Genomic DNA, 13,714 nt, shown 5'->3' on the forward strand with positions numbered 1-13,714 from the left:
TTCAGTGACAGATCTGACCCGCTCGGCCTCCAGTGCAGAGCACCAGTGCAAGGCAAAGCAGGGATCCTGCACTGGGGGCTGCGAGGCAGCAGAGGAACATCTGTCCCTGTGCAAGGCCCTTCCTCAGCCTCCGTAAGGCCTCACTTGCTGAACACAGCAAGATGGAAAGAGCAGAACACGTCAGTGTTTAATTCAGCCCCCTTTGCACAGGGTGCTGAGGTGAACCCCACCTAATGGGCACGGTTAGAGCCAACTCGGGTACGCCACAGGGTGCCAATGGGTTCTGGGAATGCCTCACTGCTGCCACAATAAGGGGAGCTCTAAGCAGCAAACTGGGCTCCATCCTGGCTGTGGGGTCACCCTGTGCTCTGGCAGTGGATGGGAGGTGTGGGATGGGTGGGATGCAGTTCTCATCCAGCCCACAGTGGTGCTAAGGGGCTTTGCTGGGACAAGGGCTGCCTGTGCACCCCCTCCCCTTCCCTCTGCAGCAGGCAACAGGGACACTCATTCATCACAGACAGGTCATAGGAAGCAGGACCCCAGCAAGGGGTTGTGTTACCTTTTCTAAGAAGCTGTCTTCTCCCTGAGAGCGGTGGGAAAGAGAGAAGAGGAAAAAGTATGGTTATGGGGAGAACCACGCTCCGAGCAAGCAGAAACCCAGTCTGCATCACAGAAGCCTGTGCAAGCCAGGTCCTCACACATTCTGCTGACACGGCCAAAGTTAAACCTGCTGCAAGAGACCTGCCTGCCAGTGAGCACAAATCCTGCTCACATGATGGCCAGCCTCACCAGGGTTTGTACCAACTCCTCACAGGGGCCTGGCAGCAGCGCTGCTCACACACAGAACAGCCCAGCCTGAGAGGTGTCCGCCAGGATGAAGTTCCCCTTCCTGAATCTTTCTGGTCAGAAATCAGTAATTCCCTGCATGGTTTCAGCCACCTTCCCCCATGACCAGGCTAGAGATAAAACATTCACCAGCCTAAATCTGTGTTCCTGAGCATGTGGCTGCTGTGGAGCTGCCAGGCCCCCTAAGCAGCTTTGTGCATGGTCAGGAAAATGAGTGTTTGTGCTCAAAACCCTGGGCTGCCTCAACCTAATAGCATTAGCACGCTGCAAGGAGCTCACCAAAGCCCCTCCAGGCTGCAAGTCCCATCCCTTGGGCAACCCTGACATCCAGCATCCACCAGTACACTGCAGGCTGGTGGGGAAGAGGGAAGAAGCTGTTGAATGGAGCCCACAGGAGGAAACTGAAGCAGGTTGCCCAAGCTGAGTTTGGTGGATCAGCATTTCAGGGTAGGAGCAATTGAAACACATTCAAGGGCTGAGCTTGACACAGCCACAGACATCCTGATGCTGCCCTGTGAGTCCTGTAGTGCTGCTGCCTTTGGGGGCTCACTCAGCCACAACAGCCCAACCTCCTGCAGGGCACAGCTCGCTCGGAACACGGGCTGGTGCAGGCTCCTCTCCCAGTCCCAGGTTTGGGAAGCAGCCAGCCAGGCTGCACAGGAGCCTGCTCCCTTCCAAGTCACCTCAGCAGCCTCACTCCCACCTACCTGACTGCTTGCCCTGCTGCTCACCTCTCTTCTGTGCTGTTCAGCACCATTGGCTCCGTGAGACTAAATGGGCTCCTGGCACAGATTCCTCAAGAGGCTTTTTAAAGTCCACAGTAAGATCCCAAGACAAACCCAGGATGAGACACTAGCACTGAAATCCCAAAGGCGGGATGCTCAAGCGTCAGCAGCTTCTCCCAGGAGAACCAGGAGCCATTTCCAAGCAAGCTCCCACCTGCCCTCTGCTACCCTGCACCAAACCACCTCTCGGGCCCTGCTTGTTCTCCAGGTCTCCCTCTGCTGAAGACAACACACAAGAGCCCAGCTGGGCTGAGAAAAGCACTCAGTGCAGTGAATGACGAGCACCCACGTGCAGGAGGGGAAATGGCTCTCGACACACACACGCTGCCTGCCTTGTGCACACAACCCTCAGTGAAATCACACAATGGGACCAGAACACCTCTGGGTTAGCACAGGCACTGCTCTGCCTGCAGGAAGGGCTCCTCCTGCCCCTGGGCATCTCCCAGCTCACAGGTATGATCAAAGCCAAAAGACCTAAAAATAGCTCTAACATGACAGCAGCTTTACAATCCAAGTGACTGCACTTTTCTTTGAGCAGTTACATCGTGCTCCTTGAGTTTGCTTAACCTGTTCCGATCAAGGTCTTGCAGTCACACTGACCTCACCAACAGCAGAGACTGTTTCTATGCTGGAGATATGGGGACAGGGTACTCTTCTCTGACTGGTTTGCTTCCTGTACCTGGTTTGCTTCCTGTACTTCTGTATGTTTCACTGGGTAACAGAAGAAGGTAAAGGAAGCAGAAAAAGCCTCAAAGTACTCTTAGAAAAGCAACAACATGTGTCTGTGAGGGCAGAAAGTTAAGAGTGGGCCCAAGTTCCTGTCCATCAAGTGAGAATTGCTGAGCACTGAGCAGGTAAAGGCAGGTGGAACAGCCCCCAAGAACAATGAGATGCTCCAGACCAAGCTAACACACTTCCAGAACAAGACTGACTTTCAACTGAACCCTGAAGAGCACGAGCAGCCTGCGGCCAGGATGAGCTGCGTGAATGTAGGTGGCAAAACCTGCATCTCACCTCCGGGGCCCTGCTTCACCTGATCTTGTGATGGTAAAACCAGAACTCTGGTACAAAACCAGCCTTTCTGTACATTGGGCCTGGGAGAAAAGTAGACACAGCCAAAGGTGGGAATGGTGGGAGGCAGCAAGAGCCTGGTGTGGCTGTTGGAGAGCTGGGTCACGGTGCTCAGTGGGAGAGGAAATGGCCAGAGAGGCTGCGAGACTGAACCACAGGCTGAGCTGCGCTCATCAGCATACTGACCAGCACCAGAGTCCTTCCCTCGGTCCTGCTTCTGCTTGTTCCTTCCCCTGAGCAGTGTGAGTGCCACAACCAGCAGAAGCAAAAGGATCCTGGAGCCCTGTCACTGCAGGAGCAGCCCGGGCACCTCAGAGGAGAGCATTTCAGGCATACCTCTTGTGACACAGCAGTGCCACCCAGCTGAGCCTGCCAGCACCAGCATGACAGTAACACAAAACACAAGGTGCTGGGATCCCTTTTTTGATCCTCTAAACAACATTTAGAACCTACTCAGAAACTGGGGGGTAAAGCACAGGCTGTCCAAAGCCATTGGTTGTGGTGGAGGGAAAGAACAAAGGAGCACATCAAGCTCCAGAAAAAGTGCATCAGCTTGGAGCCAGTGCCACTGACCTACACTGAGGGCATCACTTCTGCTTTTAGGGGTAAAGAGAGGGGAATTTGCTCTCTCCCTGTTAGGGAGCTACTCCAGAATGCTGCTACTCACCAGGTCAATGAGTTTGGTGACTGGAACTTCTCGGATCGGTCGTCTCATTCGGCATAAGGCCTCCAGGGAGGTGCCGAAGCAGCTGGGCAGGTAGGTCCCACTGATGGTGAGGAAATAATCCTTCCCCCGGTCCAAGTGAAGGACAAGAATATCCTCGATTTTATCCTCACCAGAGTTCAGGAGGGTCACCGAGTCCTTGCTGACGTACACATCCAGGGAGATGTCCGTGCTCTCATCTGCAACAGACAGAACTCTCAAGAACTTGCAGGCACTCTCCAAGAGGGGTGACAAGGATAAATATACAGAGGCAGGGACCAAGGCCACAAAACCAAGAAGACAAACAGCCAGGAACAATGGCAAAAAAGGCAAGACATGGGAATAGCACGATGGACAGGATGGAGGTGGGGAGGGAGTCCACACCAGCACACACTGGAGAAACCATGGTGAACCTCACCTGGCTCCAGGTAACCCTCACAGGGCTCAGCCCGCAGCCATGGCTTACAGTAGTGGTTGTCATTCAGCTTGGGAATGAAGGAGAAGTGGCAGGTGACCTGCCCATTGTTGGTGATCTGGAACTTCTGCTTCTGCAGCTGACGGAACTTCACATTCTGAAACTCAAACTGCAGAGCAAAGAGAAAACACAAACCAGGTTAGCAGCCAGGAGGGGACACAAGGGTAGGGGACGCACACACTGTGCAGTGGCAGCCCATGATGGGAAGTGCCCACACAAAGCGGGACTCCCAGCAGAAGACTTGCCAAGAAGCCAAGCCAAAATGTCCCTTCTAAGATATCCCTTCTAATCCAACTCCTGAGCATAAGATAACGGATAAAGTTCAATTTCCCATAATTCAGTTTACTGAATCAAAGTCTTTAAAAGTAGCTCTAGCACTTCCATGGCTGCTGTGTTTGGGAAGTGACAAGGTGGGAAGTGGCAGGTTTCATCCTCACTTCTCTCCTGCTTAGCTCCAGCGAAGGCAGGAAGTCATTCTCCATTCTGTCCATTAAGCGAACGATGTCTTCAAACAACTTGCGATACTTCTGCTCATCCACAACCTTCACCTGTGGGAGACCAGGAAACACTCAGCAAACTTCCTGACCCCCTTCACTAGGACTCTTCGATCACGAGCTAGCTGCAGGAGTGAACTGTTTCTCTAAGCACTTGCTATGTGCAGCTGGGAGGCTGAGAGAAGTCACACATGTGGAGGCACCTCCAAGCTGCGTGTGCAACTTCACTCATTGTTTTACCCCCACTGATGTTACCTGGGTCTTCCTGGCCCCTGACCACACTGCTGGGAGATTCCTGGGGGTGGTCTCTGGGGGACAGCACTTCCACCCCACAGCATTGCACATGATTCTCCAGAGGAAGAGGAGAAAAGCTCTCCGTTAAGGAGACCTGAGCTATCTAATGAGTAGGAGATAGCAAATATGGACATGGACTGTCTCCACTTGGCAAGCTCGGGAACCCAAGCCTGCTGCCAGCTGTTCAACACTACAGAAATCCAGATGTGAACCAGTGACACGCACCCTTAACGCATCAGAATCAACACTGCAACAGCAGGGACACCTATTTGCAGGTTTCTGCTGTGTCTCCTTGTGGAGGAAAGAAACCAGCAGCTTGCTGACTGTAGCAGCAGCAGCTATCCTGGGTTACACCCTGGAAGCCAAGCAGCACCACTGAAGCAGTCAGTTGCAGTCACTGCATGACCACACCAGCTGGGGTAAACCCCAGATCTCCCCCGCTACCATGGGGTGATCCTGTCCTGCGTGCACAGCCCAGCCACAGCCCCACGCTGTTTGCTGTAGGGGCTGGCACTCAGCAGCACACTTCCTCCACGGATGCACCTTGGCTTTACTACTCTGTCCCCCTGCAACAGCTCTAGTGGACGTGCCTTGACTCCGTAGCCCCTCCTGAAGGAACGCAGGGCTGATCCCACCCCAGCACATGAGAGTCGTTACCCCGATGCGGAAGAGAGCGCTGACGGGCTTGTGGTCACTAGTCTTCAGGTCCATGTGGCTGCCATAGCGGAGCTGGGTGATGTTCCCTCCTCTCCAGAGGATCCGGTCACACCACGCCGGCACACGGCACTTCCCACTGCAAAGGGAAACAGGCTGCCAGGGACATCCAGCAATCCCAGTGAAGCACCCGAGCTGCTGCTCCTCTCAGCCTGGCAGCTCAGCCACCCCCATTGACTGCCTCTGCAGAAGGGCTGAACTCCCATCACTTCCCTCCACCCAAACACCACGCTATTTCTTCTGCTCTCTTCCCCTTTCCCTAAGCAGTAGCTGAAATTCCCCGTCCTTTCCAGCATCAGGAAACAAACCAACCTCAGCCATGGCTGCTTCCATGGCCTGAATCCATGTGTACTGTGACCCAGGCTGCCCTGGTTTCTTTTGCTGCCAGATCTTTCTGCCCACTACAGTCCGATCCATTGCTATTGTTTCCACTACAGAAAGTCTACTCAGCTATTACTACTATGTTATGAACTCTGAATCCTTGGCTGTCATTCTGCGGATTCTGTGCCGATTCATACACACAGGCAGAGTAAAACCCGATCACTGCATGTTTTGAAAGTCCTCCTTGGGAGTTTCTCCATTTGGAGCAAACTTCTGCAGCAGACGCAGGAATACCAGTGGGAGGCACCAAGCAGGAACCACTGTGTGCAGGTCAGGGGACAGGCTGACTCAGAGAGAGCTTCCTTAACCTCTCCAATTCCTTTCACACCCTTTGTCTGTCTCTGGTAGCAGAACACCCCTCCCCCCCAGTGCAGGGCCACCTGAGTGCACGCTTCACCCACTTCATCTTTTGGAATCATCAGCAACTGAGGTTTAAGGCATGCCCCTGCTCAATGGACACAGGCTCTGCCTATTCCAGACAACAGGGACAAAGGACTGCAAAGCTGTCTGTGCACTCCAGCCACCAGCACAGCACTGGGAGAGACTTCTAGCTCCAGGAAGGAGGAAGTCAAGTTTTATGCTTTTTGTGTCACAGGTAAAGGTGTGCATGGGCAGGTGATTTACCTGGAGTCCCAGCGGTCTGTTTTAGAGTCATATTTGTATGTGGGGATGAATTTAATCTCTCCCTCGGTGAAATCTGCAAACGCTTTCTTCTGAGTGCGCTGAATATTCAGCTAAAGCAGAGAAAGAACACTGTAAAACACACCAAACCCACCCAAACACCCCCCCAACACACAGAGCAGTGTCAGAGACTGGATCTACAGGCAGAATAATTGCAGCCTGGGGCTGTGGGGTTCACCAGACACCCCCAAACCACCCCTCAGACCTCAAACCTTCAACAAAGGTAAAACCTCAGCAGGAGTGGAATGTTTCCTAACCAGACTGAGCACCCTCTGGCACAATGCTGCCCCCCAGAACATGCAGACAGAAAACAACACTAAAGGGAAATATTAGTTGCTCCACTTGGGCTAAACACCTTCATTAGTGTTCAGGCTTAAGCATCACCATCATTAATACTTCCATGCCAATCACTTTAGCAGCAGCCTCCCGCAGGGTGCTGGGCTGACAACCTGGCACCACCTTCCTGTTCCTGAGTTGTTTTCCTCACAAACATCCAAGCTACAGTTGTTTACTGCACAAAGCCCCACAGGACAGAAATGAGCCACAGAGCAGAATCAACCAGATTCACTGTTGTGTGTCAAGAGATGATGGCACACCATTTCTGTTCATGTTTCACAGGTAAAACCCTTCCTCTTAAAGACGCACCTGGTGCTGTCCCAGTTTTCAGTGAGCTGCAAGAAAATGCTGCATGGGGAAAGTTTCAGCACAGAAATGGGGTCAGCCTGGCTGAGATAGAGGCTTGCCCTGGCTACAGGTGCTGGTCTCTGAATCAAGACCTCCTCCAGAACACTGACTGCAGCAGCTATTGCTGCTGTTACCAATTCTGATGTGTTAGTCTGTAGTTTGTACGTAGGAGAGGAAAAACTTTTCCCGAGATGCAAAGATTCAGGAACTGCCAGAGTCACCCAATGAACACCATTATAATGTACAATCTGCTTTTGTTTGGGGGGTCGATGTTACCAGGACACCCCCAGCTCTGTCGAGGGTCTGTGTCTACATGTACAGACACTTATCTGCCAGCTCTTCCCAAGCACAGGTGCATCCCAAAACAAGATGCCCTCGGAAGTACAGAGCAAACACTAGCAGAGTTCACTGACCTGATCATATGTCAGCAGCTTCTGAAGCTCATTCTTACTGATGAGACTTTTCACTTCACTGGCATCAGGGAGGCAAAGCCTGTAGTTCAAGTCTCCCAGCCAGATGACAACACTGAAACCAGAGGCAAACATGCAAAAGAAGAGCCAGTAGTTAGTACCACAGGCCATGCAGGGGAGAAGGGTGTAGGAGAATGGATGGTGGGTGGCTGGAGGCTGAGGTTGAGACACATGGAAAACAAAAGGGAGACATGAAAGATTGAGTCTGGCAGCAGGATTTCTGGCACTACAGCACTAAGCTCATCCCCTTGGGAATCCCTCATAGGATGGAAGACTTGGTTTACTGGAAGATGCTGGACCTTGCCTCAGTCTGAAAACAGCCCCACAACATCACCAACTCTAACGAAGGGAAAGCAGCATCTCAGCAGCTTCATAACCTCTCAGGCTACACGAAGGCCATCGAGTAGTGAGGCTCTGCTGGTACACAGAAGAGGGCAGTGACAGGGCTTGTTACGCAGGGCCGGGCTGCCGGGCTCCTCTGACACTACGGCTTTGCCACTTCCTTTTCCACTGTCTTCCTCTCAGCCAGCCCAGGCCACTGCTGCATCTCCCACCTAGCACAGATGGGCTGAGGCATTGCTGCCAAAGCAGAGCTGGGTCCCTGAAGAGCTTCTGTCCCAGTCATACCTCATCAGTGCCTGCTCTGATCCTGCTCCTCTCTGGGCTTTCCAACAGGCCTTTGCCCTTCCCATTACCAGCAGCTAAAGAAACACTTGTGCTACTCACTCTTTACCCTATAAAGGTTTCATTTAAAGATTAAAATCTAAGTCCCTCTCTGGTATCAAAACTCTTCCTGCTTATAGCCAAACCTCAACATCTCCACTAGCAGAAATCAAGGATAATCTAGTATTTGGAGGTTTTTTCTGTACTACCATCCAGTCTATGTTTTATGTCCAGTTTTTAAATGGTTTAAGTGTTAACTACAGAAAAATTAATCATTTGCATCACATTTATGAAAACTTCATTTATGTGCTTTGTTGCACACATGGTTGAGTCTGATTTGGATTATTCAGCACCACTTCAGAAGGGAAACCGGTCAAGCAAACTCACTCGTGTTTCATGATGTTGACATGAGGTAGGCTCTCATCTGGGGTTACAAAACTCATCCGGGCACAGATGTCCTTGTAGTCCTGATTCCGCCGCTCGAAGTCCTCCACGTGAGCGGCGAGGTGGGAGTTGACGATGCAGAAGGTGGTGTTGTGGAACACGAACCTCACGGCCACGCCGCCCTTGTTGCCCTGGGGAGAGCAGGGAGCAGCAGTGAGAGGAGGAGAGGCCCCGGGGAGGAGACCAGAGGGCTCAGACTGGGACAAACCTGGTCGTGCTGTTCTCACACGGACCGGTGCCGGTGACTCACCATCTTCCCCATGACTCCCGTGCCCACAGACTCCGTCACGATCTCTCTGATATTGCTCAGCTGATCCTTCTTTGCAAATACGAGCAGCATCATCCCAACCAGACGGACCATCTGCACCTGCAACAGCAAAAGGGATCCTGGATCCTCAGTTCCCAGCCTGGCAGTGGGATGCAGCAGTTCTGATCTGCCTGCTGCCCCCATTCTCTGGCTCTCCCCATTCCTCATCATGTTTTGGAGGCAATCCTTGCTTGCAACACCACCCACAGGACCTCCTGTCCCAAAGCAAGGTTCTGGAGGACAATCTGTCACCCGCAGTAGCCATCAGCTGTGCTGAACTCACTGTAGTCCCCACTCTGCTGCCTCCCTACAAACAAAACTCATCTCACGAGGCAAGAGGAGTGTAATGAACACGAAGCAGAGATGCTTGTGATGTCTCAGCCTTTGGCTCTGCTCAAGTCAGCATCAGAGGGAGATACCTTGAGTGCTCTAGCAGAGAGCTGCTGACCACGGGTCCAGCTGACAGTCAGTGCTCACCTTCGCTTACTCAGAACTACCGCGGAGGCAGTGAGGAACAGACAGAAGGGTTCTTGTTTCCCAAGGCAAACATGCCTGACACGTGGGGTATCAAAAAGCAGCCACCTCCTAGCTACACAAACTCTCTGCTCTTCAGAAAGCCCTTGTTCTCCAATGCAAAGAGCTTCTTCCTGGAGCTAGGAAGTCCTCTACCTCAGAGCTCAGCCCAGAGGCATTACCACAGCCCTGACGTGCATGGTCCTAGCAGGGAGCTCAGGTCTGCACTGATCTTTTGTCCATGCCAATGCACTCCCCAGCCCGTGACCTGCTGGTACCTTCAAAACAGTGGGGCCACAACTTAGAAAGCCAGCAACAAGGCCTAATCTCCTCGACCACAGCCCACATGCTCCCTTTAGAGGCATAAAACCATTCAGATGTGTTGGGATTAAGCTTGTGTAGTGAGGGGTGAAGCTGAAATCCCAGCTCAGGTGGAAGAGCCACCGAGCTCAACCCAAAGCAAGTAGGACAGGGGTGTGAGAGGCACAGGGGGGCTGAGGTGGAAGGGGAACCTGAGTCATGTACTCCTGGCTGGTAGAAACATTTGCTACAGCACAGATAAAACCAGCTCTGAACAAATAAACTTGCTCTGAATCAGCCAGAACAACGTCCTGCTGCCACAGCTGAGTTCTGTCCCAGGGCAGCAGCCTCGGGAAGACTTCACCTCACAAACTATCCCATTCCTTCAAGAAAAAGCTATTAACTGAATTACCAGCTCAAGACACATCTTGCTACCACAGTACAAGGGTGAGAGGGCAACAGAGAGACCCTGAACCCGCTGCTGGGATTCTGTTGAGCACATCACCTCCCTGACACCCACCTTGTATTTAACACCTTTGATCCCCATCTTCATAAATTTCTGCATTAAAGTACAATATTCTGTTACAACTGTGGGGCAGCAACAGACCATCCAGATTTAACCTGGCATGTTAACATGCACACACGTGCCCAGCACACATCCTTGGCTCCTCCAGTCACCGTGCTTGGGAAGGGGCAGCCCCCCAGGGCTGAACAGAACTCACTTTCTTGTACTTGGCGTGGGGGTGCAGGGCCTTCTCCACAGCAGCCAGCCACTCCTGCTCCTTCACAGAATCAAAGTAGAAAAAAGCCTCCGTGCTGAGGTCCAGCTCCTGGAACCTACAAAACCAGGTTCACTGAGCACGTCCCACCTCACTGACAGCTCACCCTCAGGGAGGCCAATGAGAAGCCTCCTGCAACAACTCTTCTTGGAAGAGAAGCTCCTTACTCCCACGTGCTAAATGCAGCAGCAGGATTTCCCCGCAGTGCCTCTGAGACCCTACACAACACACGCCAGCAACTGCCTCTGACCAGTATTACTCTGGGTGGAGGAGAACCAGAGAGCTCTGTGCATGCCCCAAGGGATGTTTTGTTATGTCACGCCAGCCTTTAACCCAATACTCCACCTCATCCAACTGGCACTTTCCCCTCAGACAGCTCCTCTGAAACATAACTCAGCTTTGTGGAACCTCTGAGAGCACAACAGGAGCTTGTAAGAAATAGAGCCCAGCAGGATCCAAGCAGGAGCAGCAAGAAGCCCAGCACCATGCGTGCATACAAGGTGGCTGCTGCTCACCCGATGCAGTAGATGTCTGGAGGCTCTGTGTCACACACCAGCCAGGGCTCCAGGCTGCTGTCTGGAGACTGCCCATTCACATTCCACGTTCCCACAAAAAATCTGCAACACAGAAGCAGCTGAACTGTTAGAAAACACAGTGACAGTGTCAGCCCAGTGTCTCCAGGGGGCTCAGAGCAGCGTCCATGCTGGGAGCAGACATGTGTGAGCTGTCCCAGCGCGGAGCCATGCCAGCTACGGGGCACCTGAAGCTCTTCTAGGCTTGGTTTTCAGTGACACTCATCATGCTACAGAAGTAAGGATGTCTCACCAGGGCCAGCGAACATCCTGCTCTTTTAACACCATGTCATGAGGGGCAGCACTAGGACAGTGCGGTGGGACAGCACCTTTATCCTTCCTCCACCCAAGCAAGGTGTCAAGAAATCACACACACAAGGTGAAGCTGCATCATGGACACTCGCTGCCCCTCAGCGTGCTCCGCCCCTGCTCAGACACCCGAGCTGGACACACACCAGCAGCTGTCAGGTTTCAAACCCAGGCTGGATGCGAGTTCCCAGCAAAGCTGACAGAGCCGTGGCCCCACACACGCTGCTCTCAGGACAGCTCTAACCTGAAGTTGTGAAGGTTCACATACGCCTTCTCCCTCTTGGCAAGCAGGTGCTTGATGAGTCCCTCTCGCTGCCCCGACTGGCTGCTGGGCAAGAACATCTTGCGCATCGTGTTGGTCACTTTTGGCTGGTCTCTGGATGAACCTTCTCTCTCTCGGTGGAATCTAGGAAGGAAGCGAGAGCAGCTTCAAAACCGGTTCTGCTGTCTAGGAAGAGAAGGGAAAAAGGGAACAGATTCTCCATGATACTTACTGCCTGTTCTGAGCCATGGGAGGAGGGGGGGGCTCCCGGCGAGAGCCTGCTTGGTGGTTTTGAACGTTTCTTTTCTCTTCTAGGCTCAGGATGCTGAAGTTATCCTCAAACCCCAGAGCCCCTGCCATGAAAAAAAACAGCACAATGCCTGAGAAACCACTTAAAACTGCTCAGATCAAGAAGGCAGGATCGCAGAAAGTGAAAACACAGGTGATAATAGCAGTGGAATGGCTTTGACCTGCCAGAGGCGAGATTGAGATGAGCTCTGAGGCAGAAGCTCTTCCCTGGGAGGGTGCTGAGGCGCTGGCACAAGGTGCCCAGAGAAGCTGTGGCTGCCCCATCCCTGGCAGTGTTCAAGGCCAGGTTGGGCACAGGGGCTTGGAGCAACCTGCTCTAGTGGAAGGTGTCCCTGCCCGTGGCAGGGGGTTGGAGCTGGAGGAGCTTTAAGGTCCCTCCCAACACAAACCAGTCTGTGGTTCTGTGAGAGGTGACAGTCAGCTCGGTACCTGAAGAAGAGGCCTGTGAGAGGCCCGGGAGGTTCTTCTCCACCTGGTGCCAGCTGGATGAGCCCTTGGGCTCTGCAGGAGAAGCTTTCAGGTGGGCTGGAAAAATAATCATCAGGCCAGTGAGGAAGTAGTGGCAGTGGGGCCACCCCAACACCCTGCAGCTCTGTTACCTTCCTGGACGCTCTGCACCTCCGCCAGGAACCCCAAGCAACGCTCCTCATCCGGGATTTCAAAGAGCCGCTCTTCTGCCTCCTCGCCCTGGATCCGGACCTTGCAGCCTGCTGCAGGCACAGACACCCTCAGCCCAGGCGGCTGTGGACACTGCACCCCAGGAGTGGCAGGATTCTGGGTGTCCTCTGAGCTCACCAGTGAACGCCAGCTTCCAGCTATCGCTTCCAATGGAAATCTGCACCTAAGCCAGCAGCCCTGTGCCACCGAGATCCCCCTCCCCAGCTTGGGCTACCACCAGTTGTGTTCTCCAGGTTTTGGGAATACTCCTCCCTACCGTGAGCTCTAAAAGTGTGAGAGAAACTTCCTCAAGGGGAAAGCAGCTCTGGTGGCTACCCAGAGCACTGTCAGCACTGACAGAGGCCACTGCAACCCTGGCTCAAGAACAGGCCAGAGGGACAAAGGGACCTGAGGATGGTTCTGAGATTAATGCAGGGCCTGGAGAAAGGACTGAAGAAGTTAAACTTTGACCAACTGCCAACATTTCAATCTGGGCATTTAAGACTATGTCTGTCATGAGACCTGACTGTCAAAGAGCACATCATCAGGGGAAAGACAAGCCCTGCTTGGCCAAAGACAAGCACAAAGCACAGAGGGAGGTTCTGAAGGTAAAATGAGTGTGTGGCAGTGCCCAGCCTTATCCCCAAAAACTGCTTTAGCCCCACAACTGCAGTTATGAAACTTACTGTTTGCAGCAATATCGATCAGCAGCGTTTCTTCTGCCTCTAGAAAGAGAAACATGGGATCAGGAGAGGTCACACTGGACGCTGCAGTAACCGAGCACTTGGAAAGCACACTGCCTGCTGCCAGGCACAGAGCAGCTGTGACCTGCATCTGCACTACTCATGTGCTCTGGCAGAAGACACAGGCCTATCTGGACAGTCACTTCCCGCCATCCATCCCAGAGTCACAGGGGAGGTTCCCAACATCCAGAACTCTGTAACACCCAGACATTCGGTTCAGAATCACTCCGGGAAAGACCAACCTGACAATGAACTTGA

General features: G+C 52.9%; 1 protein-coding gene across 1 annotated transcript in view; it reads right to left on the minus strand.

The window, feature by feature from the left end:
- Positions 1–13,714, minus strand: part of OCRL (oculocerebrorenal syndrome of Lowe) — a gene marked incomplete at both ends in the record, with an annotated part of 16,334 nt that overhangs the window by 1,868 nt on the left and 752 nt on the right. The window contains 16 exons of the mRNA XM_010010729.1: positions 560–583; positions 3,370–3,605; positions 3,824–3,989; positions 4,318–4,428; positions 5,326–5,461; positions 6,388–6,497; positions 7,542–7,653; positions 8,649–8,836; positions 8,956–9,072; positions 10,548–10,662; positions 11,120–11,221; positions 11,730–11,891; positions 11,980–12,100; positions 12,486–12,581; positions 12,656–12,766; positions 13,400–13,438. Coding sequence (XP_010009031.1) covers positions 560–583; positions 3,370–3,605; positions 3,824–3,989; positions 4,318–4,428; positions 5,326–5,461; positions 6,388–6,497; positions 7,542–7,653; positions 8,649–8,836; positions 8,956–9,072; positions 10,548–10,662; positions 11,120–11,221; positions 11,730–11,891; positions 11,980–12,100; positions 12,486–12,581; positions 12,656–12,766; positions 13,400–13,438 — 1,946 coding nt within the window. The remainder of the gene's footprint in view (positions 1–559; positions 584–3,369; positions 3,606–3,823; positions 3,990–4,317; positions 4,429–5,325; positions 5,462–6,387; positions 6,498–7,541; positions 7,654–8,648; positions 8,837–8,955; positions 9,073–10,547; positions 10,663–11,119; positions 11,222–11,729; positions 11,892–11,979; positions 12,101–12,485; positions 12,582–12,655; positions 12,767–13,399; positions 13,439–13,714) is intronic.

The sequence above is a fragment of the Nestor notabilis genome, unplaced genomic scaffold, assembly GCF_000696875.1.
Source record: "Nestor notabilis isolate BGI_N333 unplaced genomic scaffold, ASM69687v1 scaffold9603, whole genome shotgun sequence".
In the NCBI taxonomy this organism is placed as follows: Eukaryota; Metazoa; Chordata; class Aves; order Psittaciformes; family Psittacidae; genus Nestor; species Nestor notabilis.